This window comes from Haemaphysalis longicornis, unplaced genomic scaffold (assembly GCF_048455015.1).
Source record: "Haemaphysalis longicornis isolate Haplotype H1 unplaced genomic scaffold, Haemaphysalis longicornis Haplotype H1 scaffold_7, whole genome shotgun sequence".
Lineage (NCBI taxonomy): Eukaryota > Metazoa > Arthropoda > Arachnida > Ixodida > Ixodidae > Haemaphysalis > Haemaphysalis longicornis.
The window spans coordinates 114353028-114368343 of NW_027526422.1; the positions used below are offsets into that span (position 1 = coordinate 114353028).

Genomic DNA, 15316 nt, shown 5'->3' on the forward strand with positions numbered 1-15316 from the left:
CTAGCAAAATCATTAAATGAAAACTTTTATTATAGCTTTCCAGCCCACTTTAATGTCGTGAATCGTGTCTATCTCTATACTAAATTTGTCTTGGTAGTGTTTTTTGACGAGTAAATATTTTTAGAAAGAACGGACCAAAATCCTTTTTTGTCCTCGAGTACACAAAAAGTCTCAGTGAAAACACGCATTTCTTGATAAACAAGGCCACATTTTGGTGCAAAAAATAACGATATCTTCACTGAACAACCTCTTCATGGTTCGTAGAGTTGTGCCTAACAAATAAAAACCGTACAACAAGTGTACGTATTTTTTTTTATTTTCTGTAACTTACTGGGCCAGCAGGGCGCAGGTAAGGTGGGTACTGCAGAAGAAATTATAACAAAATAACAAAAGAAGTCATACAATAACTAAGACATCCAACGTATACATCAGCAAGTCAACTAAGACCAGCAGTAAAAAAGAATATCTTCACAACGGCGTAGCGAGATAACTTATACAAGAAATACAAATATTGAGTAAAGCGCAATGGGAAGACACAAAAAAGGTGTGCGGGAATCATACCAGCGGAAACTCTAAAAAAGCAGAATAAATGACGTTTTTTCAAAGAAACCAGGCATTGCTCATTTGGGATGTTTAACTAAAAAGGGCTTCTGTAGACGAAGGAACAGTACCGAGTTAGTGACCGGTGCGATAATAGCAGAATCGTTCCACAACCGGATCGGCTGGAGAGCTGATGAGTTGATTGCGTTTTGTGGTACAGTAAATGTGGCGGAAGCTACTTCTATATTGTACAACCTGCATAATTAGGAAACAGGACTTCTAGCGGTAAATAGGGGTGGTTCGGTGCTATGTATGTACTTGTGAAAAATCTAAAGAATAGAGCAACTGGCCGCCGGAGATGCAATGGTTGTAATAAGTGATCGTGATAGTTTTTGCTATGCTTGAGGTGAAGTAATTTGACGGGGATATAAACCGCAACATCAATAAATATAGGAACTGCTGGGAGAAAGACGCAGGCAGAACAGCTCGCGCATGTGGAAAACCTTTTTATTATTACTCACAATAAAGAGTCGTTTATACTTATCTTGCTTTGGGAAGAACTATACAACGTATTTTAGGATTTTATTGGTTTATAAACACCGCGACTCCCCTTGAATCCCAAACATCGCTCAGCAGATGTTTGGTAATGTTTTTTAAATCCCGACATTTGTAGGGTGAATCTAAATATTGAGCACTAAACGTTCCCCACAGACACGGAGCGCACGTGTACCGATACGTCAGAGCCCGTCATGTGCTTGTACGCCAGCTGCAGCTAAAGGGAGCATCTAAATCTCTCAAAACGCTGCAGGGATTCCGACATCGCGCCGTAGTCGTTCCGCTCGTTGCGTAGTAACAACACGGATGAGAGTCGACCAACGGTACGTAGACGCAAAATGTACTCCTACGTCTCACCGAAAAACCTTTCTGTGATACGGTGGTCGTGCACGCATGCACTTTTGCCTCCACGCCTGGATTATAGACGGCTTCAGGACGCCCCAAACCGCCTTTGAAAAGCATGTGTACGTCGTTAGCGTTTTTGTACGTACCAGTAGTGCCCCACCAATCAAGAGAAAAATTCTGTGTTTTTATACGTACCAACTGCGCACCACCAATAAATACAAAACATACTGTGAAATTAACTGCAGGAGCGCGTATACTCATAATACAACCCCTCGCTTTCTTTAACAGGCTGTACGTTCGCCAAAGCTTTGAACAGTACTCTTCAACTGAACTATTTTATTTTCACGCAGAATGACACCCTCTTTTTTCGCTGCATCCTAGTTTGCGAGGCAACTCCTGTGTCTACACGATCGGTGTAATTTTACGAACGACCTGCAACTTCACCAAGTTTTAACGCGTCGCCTTATTCTGCCGCCATCAAGTTTTACCAAGCTTTAACTTCAGCTCTGCAACTTTCAACTCTCCACGTTTTCGGTCATCCTTTCTGTAGACAGAGTTCAGAAGTTCTTTAAAAACTATAAGAGAATTTGGGGTGTTTGGTGAATAACATAATCCTTTGCGTTATATATATCAGTGTCCAGCACATAAAGCCTCACCATACTTATCATCTGCCACCGGTAAAAAAAAATGATACCACGGAGGTTCAAAGATACACGACAGTCAAGGAACTTCGGAAAAAGGGCCTGTATTCGCCCCAGAGCACTTGCAGAACCAAACTTTTTTTCCCCAATATTTTTGTATAGGCACTGCAGCGTTTAATTAGCGCGAACATAAATGATGCACCTCATTTTTTTTTTGTAGGACGCATTTAGTTCGTCAAGGACTGTTGGCAATCATGGGACCTACTTCTTGCAACTCTGCTAAATTGCTAAATAGAGCTGTATGGGAAATTCACTCAACTTTTCTTATGCGCCTCATCCAACCGCAAAACAAAATATGCGATCACATCACCCCGATCATCACCTCAATTCCCTATCAATATATTTCTCGGCCATTATTTGGTGCGACAGGTAACTGGGAAAACATAAATACAACACTTCACGGTGTTGCAGCGGTTCTATAGCTCATTCAGGTGCCAAATAAATCATTTTCTCAAAGAATAATAATTAGGACACACACCATGAACTTTCCTTGTACGTCTCTTATAAATCAACATTTTCTGTCACACCTAAACTTCTGCAAAATTAGCTACCATCAATATTACAATAAAACATGCGTACGATTTGCAGCCCTTAGAAAGGAGGTTTTCTTAATGCCGTAGTTACGCCACAAAATCTTTACTCCGCCCATCCGTCGGTATTATTAAGCACCGATATTAGCCTGAACTTCAAAGGTATGCTACAGATTGTTCTTTAGGAGTACAACAAACCGCGCTTTACACTTCCTATAACCTGCCTGTTCTGCGGGAAAAGTTCAAATTTAGTGATTTTTTTGAAATACACAAAGAGAAAACTTTCAAACCGCACTCACATAGAAATTTTGATGCAGTTGAAACTTGGGATTATGCGTGCAATAATGCTTTTAGCGCACGTATCAGCATATTATAACCCCCACTACTTACGCACTTGATACGTAACCCACACATCACCCAGCGTGCGTGCTTGTCGTGTTCGGAAAGCTTCACCTGGATTGTTCTACTATGTTGAAAACAGTGTGCGAACTCTATGAGCTTCTACGACACCCTTAAATGCAGCCCACTTGCTCCTTTAGTAATCGCTACATAATTAGAAAGCCAGCCTGAACGTTCACCCTAAGTGCGCCCCACAATACCCTTATTTCTTATATATAAAATACAGGCACAGTTTGTGTTCCTAGGCTATCGGAAGGCACATAATTAACGCCTCAAAGTGCTTGATTGGTAGCTGCTCCCAAAGTCGTAACTACTTGGTCTCATTATACATTGGCCATATATTATGCACAACTTTCGCGGCGTTCTCTAAAAACATAGCCTCACTTGCGCTAAATGTTTCTCCTAACACTGGGAAACAATGTGCAGCCTTCGTAAAACCATTCTAAACGCAGCAAAAACCGCCTTTGGTAAACGTGGCATCAACCGTTATTCGCGAAAATTTTTAAGATAAAACCGCTAGTCACGCTACATTTTTTGTATAAACTGTAAGCTATTTCCCTGTCCAGCGCTTCTTACAAAACACAGCAATATTTTTTTCCTAAACTTTCCCACATTCACGACGTTTACCTTTTTGGGGGACGATGAACAAAATATAAAACAATCTATGCACCGCCAATATTGAGCTGATTTTCTCAGTAAGCCCTATGAAGGTGCCATTAGGGACGTTTCAAGCGCATAACTGTTAACATAGCACTATATATCCCACATTTGAGCTCTGCAAACGAAATCGCTTTCTTCGGGCGGCGCGAAATTTGTGCATTACATTTTTGAGCGCTTTCATTTCCCGTATTAGCCTAAATACCTCGTCTTGGGTATTTTGTTGTACTGACAGCTTTCCTGCAAAACTGAAATAAAAGCCGTTTATATTTAGGTGGTAGCTCCTTATTTATTTCGCAGTTCACCTATTGCGCTCGTAGCAAAAGCAGTGAAACGTACTATCCCTAGATATAGAATACTGGCGCTGCAGGTAAGCGTGGGAAGCCAAGTTTCATACGGAAGATGACACCCTTGAAGATGCAACTCTTATAATCATCTTCATGACAGGCATAGTCAACTGCTGTATATTCGCTACGAGACGAACGCATCTTCCATGTTCCTCCCTCCAGTCCTGAAGAGGCGATTGACACGACTTTGCACTTTGTCTATTCCAGCTGGCTTATTTCATGACTATTGACTAATAAACGGACAGAAAGAAAAAAAAAAACTTTATTGTTGCCGGTAAGGGCTTGGGAGTAGAAAAGGTGGTAGTCCCCCCCCCCCCCCCCCCCTCCTATCTCCCCAGTCCCCCTCAGCCATAGAGGTTCACACAATAATACCTAGAGAAAAAACTGGTGCTCCGACCGTCCTCCGCGATGGACGTGACAGGCACAAGTGATTCCGGATGACAATTGGTGGCTTGGAAATGATACCGCGGATTAAGTAGGGAGAATAATTAGTTTTTGTCGTGGTTTTGATTGAATGCACTTGCCCATGCGGCGTGTTGGCAAAAAGCATTCGGCAATGCAGTCAAAACTCAATTTAAGGAACACCGACTTAAAGACCAAGTGCACTCAAATTTCCGACAACGTAAAAATAATGTCGCCTATAGTACACCTAAAAAGAATGCGAAATGCAAAATACTACGGCGCAGACATGAACGTGAGCGAGGCAAACGGTTCACGACATTGGCGTTTTCGGAACAGAAACTGAATAGAAAAGGCGGACATTACCGGCGGCCGGACGTGACGTACGTGATGGAACGGAAGCGGCCGCGCTAGAACCGGCGGCCGCTTAGAGCCGCCTTCAAATGCGTGTGGTAGCATGTAGCTGCCATGATCATGATCTGTCCCGGTTCAACAACCCTTTTCTCAAACAACGGCGCTCAAAAAGTGTTATTTTAGTCTATTTTGCAGAGAACGCCCCAAATGGATTCATGGCTGCTGAACATAACATAGCGGATCGCATTTGTCCTACTTTTAACAGACTGCACGACGAAAACCGGGAGTGGCTATGTTGAGTTGAATTCACTAGATGGCACCAGCGGTAAAAAAAATATGGTTTTGGTCGCACGTCCAACTCGGTCCCATTTGCTGTTTAAATAGGCATCCTGGAATAAGGACGCCTTTCTGAAGCACTTTCTGGGTTTAATTAAAGTTTATTTTCTCTCTCTCGTTCTTCGGTGGCCGGATATGGTGTGCTTTGTGTGGTTTGTTCGCCTTATTAGTGCGGGTTGCTTCCGTCAGGAGATAGAAGTTCGCTGGAGCGCACGAAGATTGGGAAGACGCACTGGAAGCACTACAAATGTACGAGAAAAATCAGTGCGGCCGTCGCTTCCAAAGCGCACGCAAGCAAACATCAGTGACTTCTTTGGTCAGAAATACATTTGTAGTCCCCCGGGAGCCGTTCTTGCTCCGGTAACAATTTTCATGGTGTCTTTTCCTACTCATGGGCCGCAATTTTATTTTCGGAGCATTTACGCTTCGCTAATACGACGCCGCGTAAGCCTGCTGGACAAAGCTAGAGTATACATGATCGAATTTACCGTATTTACTAAATAAAAGGTGTGCCTAACTCGATTTAGCGAAGTTCACAATTTACCGATATATTTCACGACTCCACTCAACAATGTTAGATCGAGCTATGACTGTATTTCAACTGAAGTTCACACGCGTGCTGGCGCCGCGCTGACGCAAAATTTCCTATAACCAAGCTTGCGAGTCGGGCGGCCTGTTATCAATTATTTTCAGAGCGAGCGAGCACGACAACAAAAAATACGGGTATGTTTCGGCTACGTACATGTGGTAGAGGCTCGCACAGCATTCTATGTTCGAAGTTGACGCAAAGTGTGAAATGCACGTTACGGCCTGTACGGCCACATGTTTTGTGCAAACGCCGCCTTCCTCTGCATCTCGATGTACGGCGTAGACCGGCCGGATCGGCGGCCGATCGGGACGCAGCTAGATGAGTGTCACGGGTTCACATTGTAATATCTTCTCCAAAGTTAGGCGGTTCTATTTTTCCAAGCGCTCAAAAACTTTATTTAAATACCTAAAACTTAAAAGTTAAAACTTAAAAACTTTAAAAAATTAAAAACTTCAAAACTTTATTACACACTTTAAAAATTTAAACTACCGGTGCACAGATTTTTACGAATAGTTTTCGAAGTCCCCGTCCAGCTGTAATTGTCGGCAAATGGTGGACGCGCTCTGCAAAATCACCGTGACTTCGCGTTTTCTTTTTAGCTAAACGCGTCGTTTTGTTTCGTGCAGCACCGGTTTTTAGCTGCTACCTCCCTTGCACACAATGTGACTTGTAAACAACAAACCGTGCATTAGGTCTCTTTATGGTCAAAAAACGTGATATGCGAAGCCGTAGTCACGTTTCGAGCCCCCGCAATCCGGTTAAGCATAAGTGCCGCCTCGGAGTTCGCGTTGACGCGAGCGCCAGATTCTTTTCTAGGTATAACTTTACAAAACTCTATGCCGTCAGCCATCAGCCAGTTTTTCTTGGTCCCTAGGCTGAGTTGCTTGCATCCTGATTTTTTCAATCATCAGTCTTGCTGTTTAAAATGATTATTGCAAGAAGGTATCTCGGTTTAACTAAGTTCACGTAGGCAGCTGGTATAGACTATGAGGTGCTGACGTATTCAATTTTTGTGATTGCCTTTGTTAGGTCGTGAAGCGCGCTGAACTGCAATTACCCTCAACAAAACAATAAAACGTCATTGAGTTGTCCAGCGTTGCAAAGGTGAACGTCTTTATTCCGGTGAAGTGCTTACAGCGTCACTCGTACCACAAGGCCATTTTCATTTAGGCTGAACCTATTTCAGCTCAGCTCGTCGACCGTGACCTGGAACGGCGGGGGGTCAAATAAAAAAAAAACCGCGAGTGCGTCGCTTTTCAATGTCGTTTCAGGTTGCAATGTCGTCCTGCTGCTATGCGGATATAATTTAACTTGACACAGGCGCATGTTCTTTTCTGACCCGCTACGATAACCTTAATCTGTCCGGTTTGAAGGAAGGGATGTCTGAGTTTCGCGTGCGTGTCACAACTTTCCGGAATAAATTGCTTTTAAGGGGCAACAACATTAATCAACTACTGCCTGCTGTGCCATCAAGGGGGCCCAACATTAGAAGAGTACCTGTAAAACTGTTCGCCCATCCGTTCCGAAAGAACTGTTGTTCGTGTTAGAAAAAGGCATTCACAAAACCTGCGTTTTGTTTGTGCGGTCGTTTGGTAGGAGCCTATTTTTAAAGCGAAGTTTTACGTACCTCACCAAGACCCGTGCCCCATAAAAAGGTACTACAGAAAAGCCAACTTTAGGGAATGTGTTTCGCAAAATGACTACCATGACGACGAGGACGACGACAAAGACGACGACAAAGACGACGATGATGATCATGACGATTTTGATGATGATGTTAAGCCAATGCACGTCTAGCACCTCAAGAAAAGAAACGCCTCCCGCGGTCAGAACCGAAGCTGGGTGGCCGCGTTATGAAGCCGGCGCCTATCTGATTGACCCATTCCAACTTTTTTATTGCATGTAAAGATGTACCCAAACTCAGACACGACAATTAACCGACAATGTAAAGTATAATCGACACTAACAAATAAGTAGCCTAAAAAATTGGCACCGTTTAAAATTGAGCTTACAAAAAAGCAGGCATCCAAAACACGCCACTTCGGTGGACCACTCTGCTCCGCACAAACGCTCCGCACCAATGCTGCCTGTTCCCGAAATATGCACTTCGTTGGCTGACGAGGCTACGCGTGCTCGTGAATGATACGGCACTTCCACAAGTGAAAGAATCCTAGCTCAACAAAAGCGTCACAGGCACCCTATTAACACCAGTAAAAGGCAAGAAGCGAATTGAGTAAGAACTGATGTCAATGCCCTTTCTAAAAAATGTTTTTAAAACCTCCCAGGAAAAAACAGAAGGTCACGGCACAATACAAAGCAATGATCAATGGTCTCAGGTTGATTGCACAAGTGGCAATTGTCTGACCAAGTGATCGACATCACTTTTTCGTTCAGCCGTTTTCTAACGGGAAGCGTTTGCGAATGAAGCCTAAAGAAAAACGTTGTTTCATTCGACGGCCACACATGCGCTCCACATGATCTAAAACACTGCTCTTCTGGTCACGAGAGTAGGGCTGGCGACAAACAGGCACCGTGAACAGATTATGAATTAAAGCGTTCGTCACAACCCTTCTTGAATGGCTAAACTAATATTGCAAAGAAAACTGCGGAGTAAAGAAAATAAAAGTGTCCAAAACTTCCCTTAGAAAACCCCATGGCGGCTTCCTGTTAACCTCTGCCGCATTAAGAAGGAGAAACGGTAGAATGTAACCTATGCGCTTATGAAGTTTATATGTAAAAGTTGATGATTCCCCGATTTGTAGAAGAGAAAAAGAGACACAAGTGGGGGCACAAGCAAGTGCATTAATTCAAAAACTATAACTACGTAAAGGCATTCCTTCAAGAAATAATTCTTACGATAGCAATAGGGGATCACGAAACAGGACCAATACCTCATCCACAGCGGGGAATTCCTCAAGGAGCGGTGCTATCCTCAACTCTCTTCACATTAGCGACACTAAGATTCATAGGGCACTATCGCAAGTGGAAGACATTAAACACCTCATATATGCAAATGACGTTACTATATGGAGCACAACTGGATCACCTAGACACATCCAGACGCAACTACAGGAAGCACTCAATCGAGCACAACAAGCAGCAACAACAATAGGACTATCATGCTCCGCAGAAAAAAACAGAACTGCTAACAGTAGCCAACAGACGGTGGAAACATCCTCCCATTAACTTAACCCTGCACGGCAACAATATTCCAACTCCATCCACTATCAAAGTACTGGGACACTACTTCCAAAAAGGTGGAGGAGGACAAGCCACAACCAACCAGATACTAAAGCAATGGGAGCAGGTTCTTCAAGTTATGAAGCGTATCTCCAACAAGAAAAGGGGACTTAAGGAGGATCACCTGCCGAGACTGCCTGAGGCCCTCGTCATATCGCGAATAAGGTACGCAGCCCCATACACCAATTTTACCAGGACACAGCTTTAAAAAATGGACACCCTAATCCGCAAAGCCGTGAAGATATCGTTAGGTCTCCCTATCAGTGTGAGCAACACAGTCCTTAACAAATTGAGGACAACAGTGACCGTGGACGAAATAGTCGCTGTTTACAAATACAACCAATTGTTAAGACTGAACCAAACCACAGCCGGTCGACAAGTCCTCTAGTCTCTAGGATACAGGGTCAGCCAAGTGGCCCCTCCTATTGCGAAAATACACCCACGAGAATGGCAAAAAAATTAAGGTGGCCCCCAATTGGCCCCCAAATTAATATGGATCCAATCCGGCACACAGAAAGAAGATCCATTAGCGCAAATTACTTTAATAAGAAACCAAAGAAGGAGCTGGACCAAATGCACGCCTACACAGACGCGGCAGGAGCCATGAACACATGGGCAGTAGCATATTGGAACATACTCAACCGATCTTACACTGAGAGCAACATGCACTTCCAGAAGGCAGAAGAAGCAGAGATCTACGCAATTCGAAAAGCGATATCTCACCTCAGTCAACCAACCCGTCTCCTAAATATATACACAGATAGCAAGAAAACCCGCCGAATTATAGCATCATGACACACCCCCCAAATTGCGGCACATCTATTTCGATATATCCAGGGCACTGGGAAGATATATTGGATTCCGGGTCACGCTGGCGTACTGAGTAATGAGAAAGCAAATGAACTCGCCCGAGAAGCGCACTATCGGGCTCCCAGGAACGTCGGCGAAACTCCCAGTGAAACCGAAGGAAGCCCACGACAGCTTTACCTGAAAGACTACAGGAGAGCCAGGCAGTAGTTACCGCAGCCGCACCCACACCTAGAAAGACACCAACCGACTACACTCAGACAAGCACAAGCAGTTACACTACACACGCCTGCTAGACTACACCTCATGCAAAGTAGAAAGACAGATACACCCCCTTATGCCGCACCTGCAATGTGATCGCTAAGCAACAACACATATTATGGGAGTGCCCCATTTATGCACACATTAAACGACACTACACTTTAGTGGCTGGCCACCCAGAAGACCAAGGACGAGCAACGTGGCCTGGTGGACTTCATCGAGAAGGCCATCAGTGGGAGCCTGGACGGAGGCACCCAGACTCCATGAAGCTCTCCGACAGAGACATTTCCTCTCTTTTGGTTAAAAATAAAAGTATCTCTCTCTCTCTCTCTCTCTCTCTCTCTCTCTCTCTCTCTCTCTCTCTCCAGACACCAAAGGAAGAAACAAATTATGCGTACCCCATTGGCTACCATTGAGAGCCCCGCACAAAAAAGAAAATACTCTGCATAGAGCCTGCAATTAGTTTGCGCCCAGTGCAGAACATCAAAAACATATTCAGGCTTTGCTAACCAGAATGTATTGCAGACTTGCGCTTGGGCAAATACAGAACGTTCTCGCCCCATCTATGCCTGCGAGGGGCGCAGGACCTGCGTCAGTGCTCAAGTCCAGTTTGGCCAGGAGGTTCTCATTTGGCGATAAGGCACGCCAAGCTATTCAAGTAGCACATTGCCCGCCCGAACTCATATTCGTAAAACAGGACGGTTTTTTTCCCCGCTGGCCATACCAAAATCCCTTCTTTTCGCCACCTCCACGCCCACCCACGACACTCTACGAAACACCTTAATCAATGTAAGGGCTTCTTGAACACTACGCTTTTCAGCAAAAATTTAGGATATGTCGTCGGCATAGGCAGTAAATTCAACTTCACACGATAAAAAAACGACGTACTGTTGGGCTCTCTTGTATAGATAGAACAAAAGGCTTTGCGTGTCATAAAAACAACACAGGTTTTAGGGGCAGATGACCTGATCTCAACTGGTTTCGAAGCAACGCCTTCAGTGACAGTTTATGCAGTCCAGTGTTTGTTGCAAAGCTGAATGCCTCGATACAGAACATTACTACATCAGCCCCTTCCAAAAGTGGGAATAACAAAATCGTGATGCTTCCGATAAAAAGCTTTCGCAAGATCAATATTGATAAGGGCCGCCTGTTCAGCCGAATCAAACGCGTACTCCGATATAGCACGGTCAATATGTATTCTCGTTTCAAAACTCCTGCGCCGACTACCGAATGTGTGGAGAGACTAAATTAAACTATAAATGACATGTTGAAGACGATTAGATAACACGATAGCAAAACTTTATAGTCTACTTTGCAGGGGGAGAATGGCCGATAGCCCTCTACAGATCTCAGCCGATTGACGGGAATCCCAAAACGAACGGCGATTGGGATAGTTGTAAACAAACCTTCATGTTATTGATTGAATTAACGCACCATGGTATTTGTTCAGTAACACGTGGCAGCAATTGTCCTCTAGCACGGCCGATTTCTTCAACGCTCGATTGCGGCATCACTTCCTCCAGTTGATCACGTTCTACCGAAGTACGGGAACGTTCGCGTACATGAAAGCTTTTTACAAATGGATGGCGAGCTGACTTTTTTATAGCAGAGGTTCTCAACTTCTATTTCAGAAGATCCCGTTCCGTATATAATAAAAAATTGGCTATTGCACGAGCATTTTGTATACATTGAAATTGAAATATAGTTTTGCAAAAGATTAGATGAGTCAGTAGAGAGACATCGACCTTTTATAGGTCCCACTTAGGTCACACGGGACGCGGCTTTGATCTGTCGCAGTAAACAGGTAATATAGTGTGGCATTCCAACGCTGCCGAAGAAGTTGGATTTCAGACTTTGACTGGGGCTTCATAAAAAAATACCGTCTCACTTTATCCACGTCTCTCGTAAGAACGGGGCTTTCATTCTAGCGAGTGTCCCGTCTACTTCTTTCTAGGTCCCTGTCCATGTTTCGCTGGTAAGATGGTTCTAAATTACTGAGACACTCGTGCCGCAAGATTTCCAGATCGTTCAGGTAAAGGCCACGTGGCTTTAGATTTCGCCTACCCAGACGTGTAGATGGGCCTGTTTGTTGATGCTGAAAAGTAATCAAGATATGATCTAATCGGACGCTGGAATAATTAATAGCGGCGGGTGTTTGGCTTTCGGAAATGGAAAGCTCCAATTGCAATTTTGTTTTTATATTGTTTATTTATATCGCTCGCATCTATTAGATTTATTAAATGCAGAGCATTTCAGTAACTCACGATGTCACCCGCGTTGACGTCCGTAGTCCGCACCGTCGTTGTCCCTACTATATAAAACAAATACTATCCGGCACCCGGTTTCGATCCCTCGACCCTGCGGGCGGAACGCATTGTACATGGTGTTCTACCCACTGCGCCACAAAGCCGACACAGAATGGGACGTTACGAACGCGCCTTATACCGTTGACTCATTCAAATTACTGCTGACGAGCGCTCTCTCGTCAGCAGTTGCCACAAGTGCAACAACATTAACGTAACGGAAACTACTTAACGTCGTGCGCCCCCGGAAATGCTCTGCATTTGATCGTGCCCCTCTCGAGGGGGATGTTTCACTGTTTAGCCCGGAGATTATCCGCTTAAGCGTACTACAGGGTGGTCGACCGGACATAAATATGGATGCGGCTCACCGCTCTACCAGTCGGCAGCGTGGTTGGGTTCCTCGAATAGTAGCGGAGGCCGCGGTATGCGGCGACCACCGCAAATCAGCCTTTTTTATTGACAGTGGGGTTTATAGCATACTGCCGGAAATGAGGGATGGTAGAATGGAAATATTATATCGGTGCAAAAGGTGTAGTAAGAAATGTTGTTTTGTGGCCACTACATTCTGCTTCAAAACATTCAAAAAATATTCCTGGAATGTCAAATGCTAGTTCTTGAGTGTAAACGCAAGACCTAGCGCACATTTTGAAGTTAGGAACAGTGTAGGGGTATTCCGCGCTTACGGGCTGTACCGGACACTCATACACTCTATTGGGTCCAATTTGTATACAACAATAACCGCGTTGACTCTTTTCTTTATGCCCGGACCCAGAATACACTTCAAAAATACAAATACAGACAAAAAAAAGAATACAAATAAAGTTGTAAAACGCTAAACAGTTCTAATCATCCAAAAAGTCAAGAGTTTATACGTATTTCACCTCGGCACAATCACATAACAAACGCTCTTGTTTATAATTTATCATTGAAGTGCAGAAATATAGCAGCTGTAGAAAAAAAAAGCTTTCAAATACGTGCGTATTTTATGAGAAACAAAACCAATAGGACGATAGGGGTGACTAGACATCGCGGACGTCACTAATATTATCAATATTTACTGTACGAATGACTAAATAAGACAAGCAACGCTCCCAGTTTATTGCACCTGGAGCAATATGATTCAAGCATGACGTTTTTGCGGCCAGATGTTACTTGATGCAAGAAAAAGAGTCCGATGTGCACTGTTTAAAGTCAACAATAGCGCTGTTTGAAATATTCTCATCATATACCAATAAAATGCAGTTCGTATATGCACTTAGCGAAAAAAATATTATCCAACGATGTAAGTACTTATTGAACTAAAACTTTTGCTTATTCCAGTTACTTCTGGCAACGGGAAAAAGCAAAACACCGAGGTGTCCTGTGCTATCGCCTAAGCGAGCGATGGCGAAAGTCATGACATGTATATACTGCCAGGCCTTATGCGTTCAGCCGAGGTAAAAACGGGGATGTCCGCGTGCCCTAACAGCAAGACACCGGCAATACTGTCGTCCCAGCAGTTATTCAAAACAAAGATATGTGCGGGCATTCCGTAAGCCGTAAGCACGCGTGAGAGACCACACGTTGGTCCCGCCTACAGAACAAAGGAGGTGCGAGGTTTCGTGCCGCAGTTTCGTCCTTATACATCGGTCTCCAGATCACGTACGTAAACAAGTAGCGTTTTAAATGGTACATGAACGACCAAGACATAGGTGCATCTCTTGTTCCCGACGACCGGGTGCTAAGCATTTGGTACCCAAACTTTAATGGCCGGTCACGCAATTATAAAGGCGTGTGCCTCATTCGGGTCGTGATGAAATCGACCATCCCCAACATCCTTTCGGTGCGAGGGCACAACGTACAGTGTGAGTAACGGTATGTGAAGTCAGTGTGCGCGCAATGCAAATTCTCGGGTCACTAACCCTGCAACTGGAAACCTCCATGGTGTTGCCGGTGCTGAGCCTTCGGGCACGACATCCACTTATGCCCGATCGCCGGGCTCTTTTGTCAGGAGATCAAGCCATGGCGGCCTCTATTCGGCCATGATCTCAAGCAGGTGAAGTGAGTGTGTTTCCCGAACTTTCTCCCAGTACCAACGAGAATTCGCCGACGACTTCACTGCCACGGCAGACTCCACCCGAAGACATTAATTGTAGCCCCACGCATTCAGGATGAAGGGGCCTCGGAAACCACGACAAGCGTTCAAAAGACTCTGGTGGATGAACCACCGTCTTTGCTGCACTTGACAGCGCACGTCTTTCACCAATGAGCTTGCTAGCCGACCCAGTGTAGCGCCAGCTGGCAGCTAATCCACCGACGATTCCCTTTCGCTGCTCAGCTCTTTGGAGGTTGAAAAAAAGAAAGAAGCGCAGCTGACCACAATCGGTAACCTTTGTTAGCTAAGTTAGTGCATCAGACCCGAGTTTCAGCTTCCAAACCAAGAGGAGTCCACGAAGGTGGACTTCGCCCTGCCTCCAACAATGAAGATGCCAAGGGCGTCAACAGGGAGGCAGCTATACCGTACCGTAGTGATGCAACGACAGGAAGTCTCCCGGATCGCCCGTCAAGACTGACGGACAACGCCTCGCTGCCTGCTGAACAGCCTGCTTACAACAAACTTGTTATCCCAACACAAGGGAAGGACCCGCGCCTGAATAACCAGAATAACCAGGTTGCCGTCATGTTGAACACCTCTGGTGTGGACAACAAGTGTTGTCATCAGCAAGTGACTCAGATGGCACGGAAGACAGAAGTTCTCTCTACGTAACTGCAATGGCAGTCCGGACGTGTAATTCATTATAGCAGCAATGGGTTTCGCAGTCTTAACATCTTTTTTAGACTGGCGTCCCTCCTACTTTCAGTCATGGGCGATAATTTTCGCTGGCGAGAAGACTACAGGTTGCATCAGCAGGTCTCATGGAATTGCATGATGCCTCGTTGCTTACATCGTTTGAACCTTTTTAAAAAAGTTGAT

At 44.7% G+C, this 15316-nt stretch overlaps 1 protein-coding gene across 2 annotated transcripts in view; it reads left to right on the top strand.

Annotated features, from left to right (window-relative positions):
* Nucleotides 1-1342: 1342 nt before the first annotated feature.
* Nucleotides 1343-15316, top strand: part of LOC144146836 (monocarboxylate transporter 1-like) — a 49251-nt gene continuing 35277 nt past the window's right edge. The window contains exon 1 of one of the 2 annotated variants that reach the window (XM_077678770.1): nt 1343-1418. In XM_077678770.1, the coding sequence (XP_077534896.1) occupies nt 1402-1418 (17 nt within the window). In that variant the 5' untranslated portion in view covers nt 1343-1401. The other variant, XM_077678769.1, reaches the window with a different exon arrangement.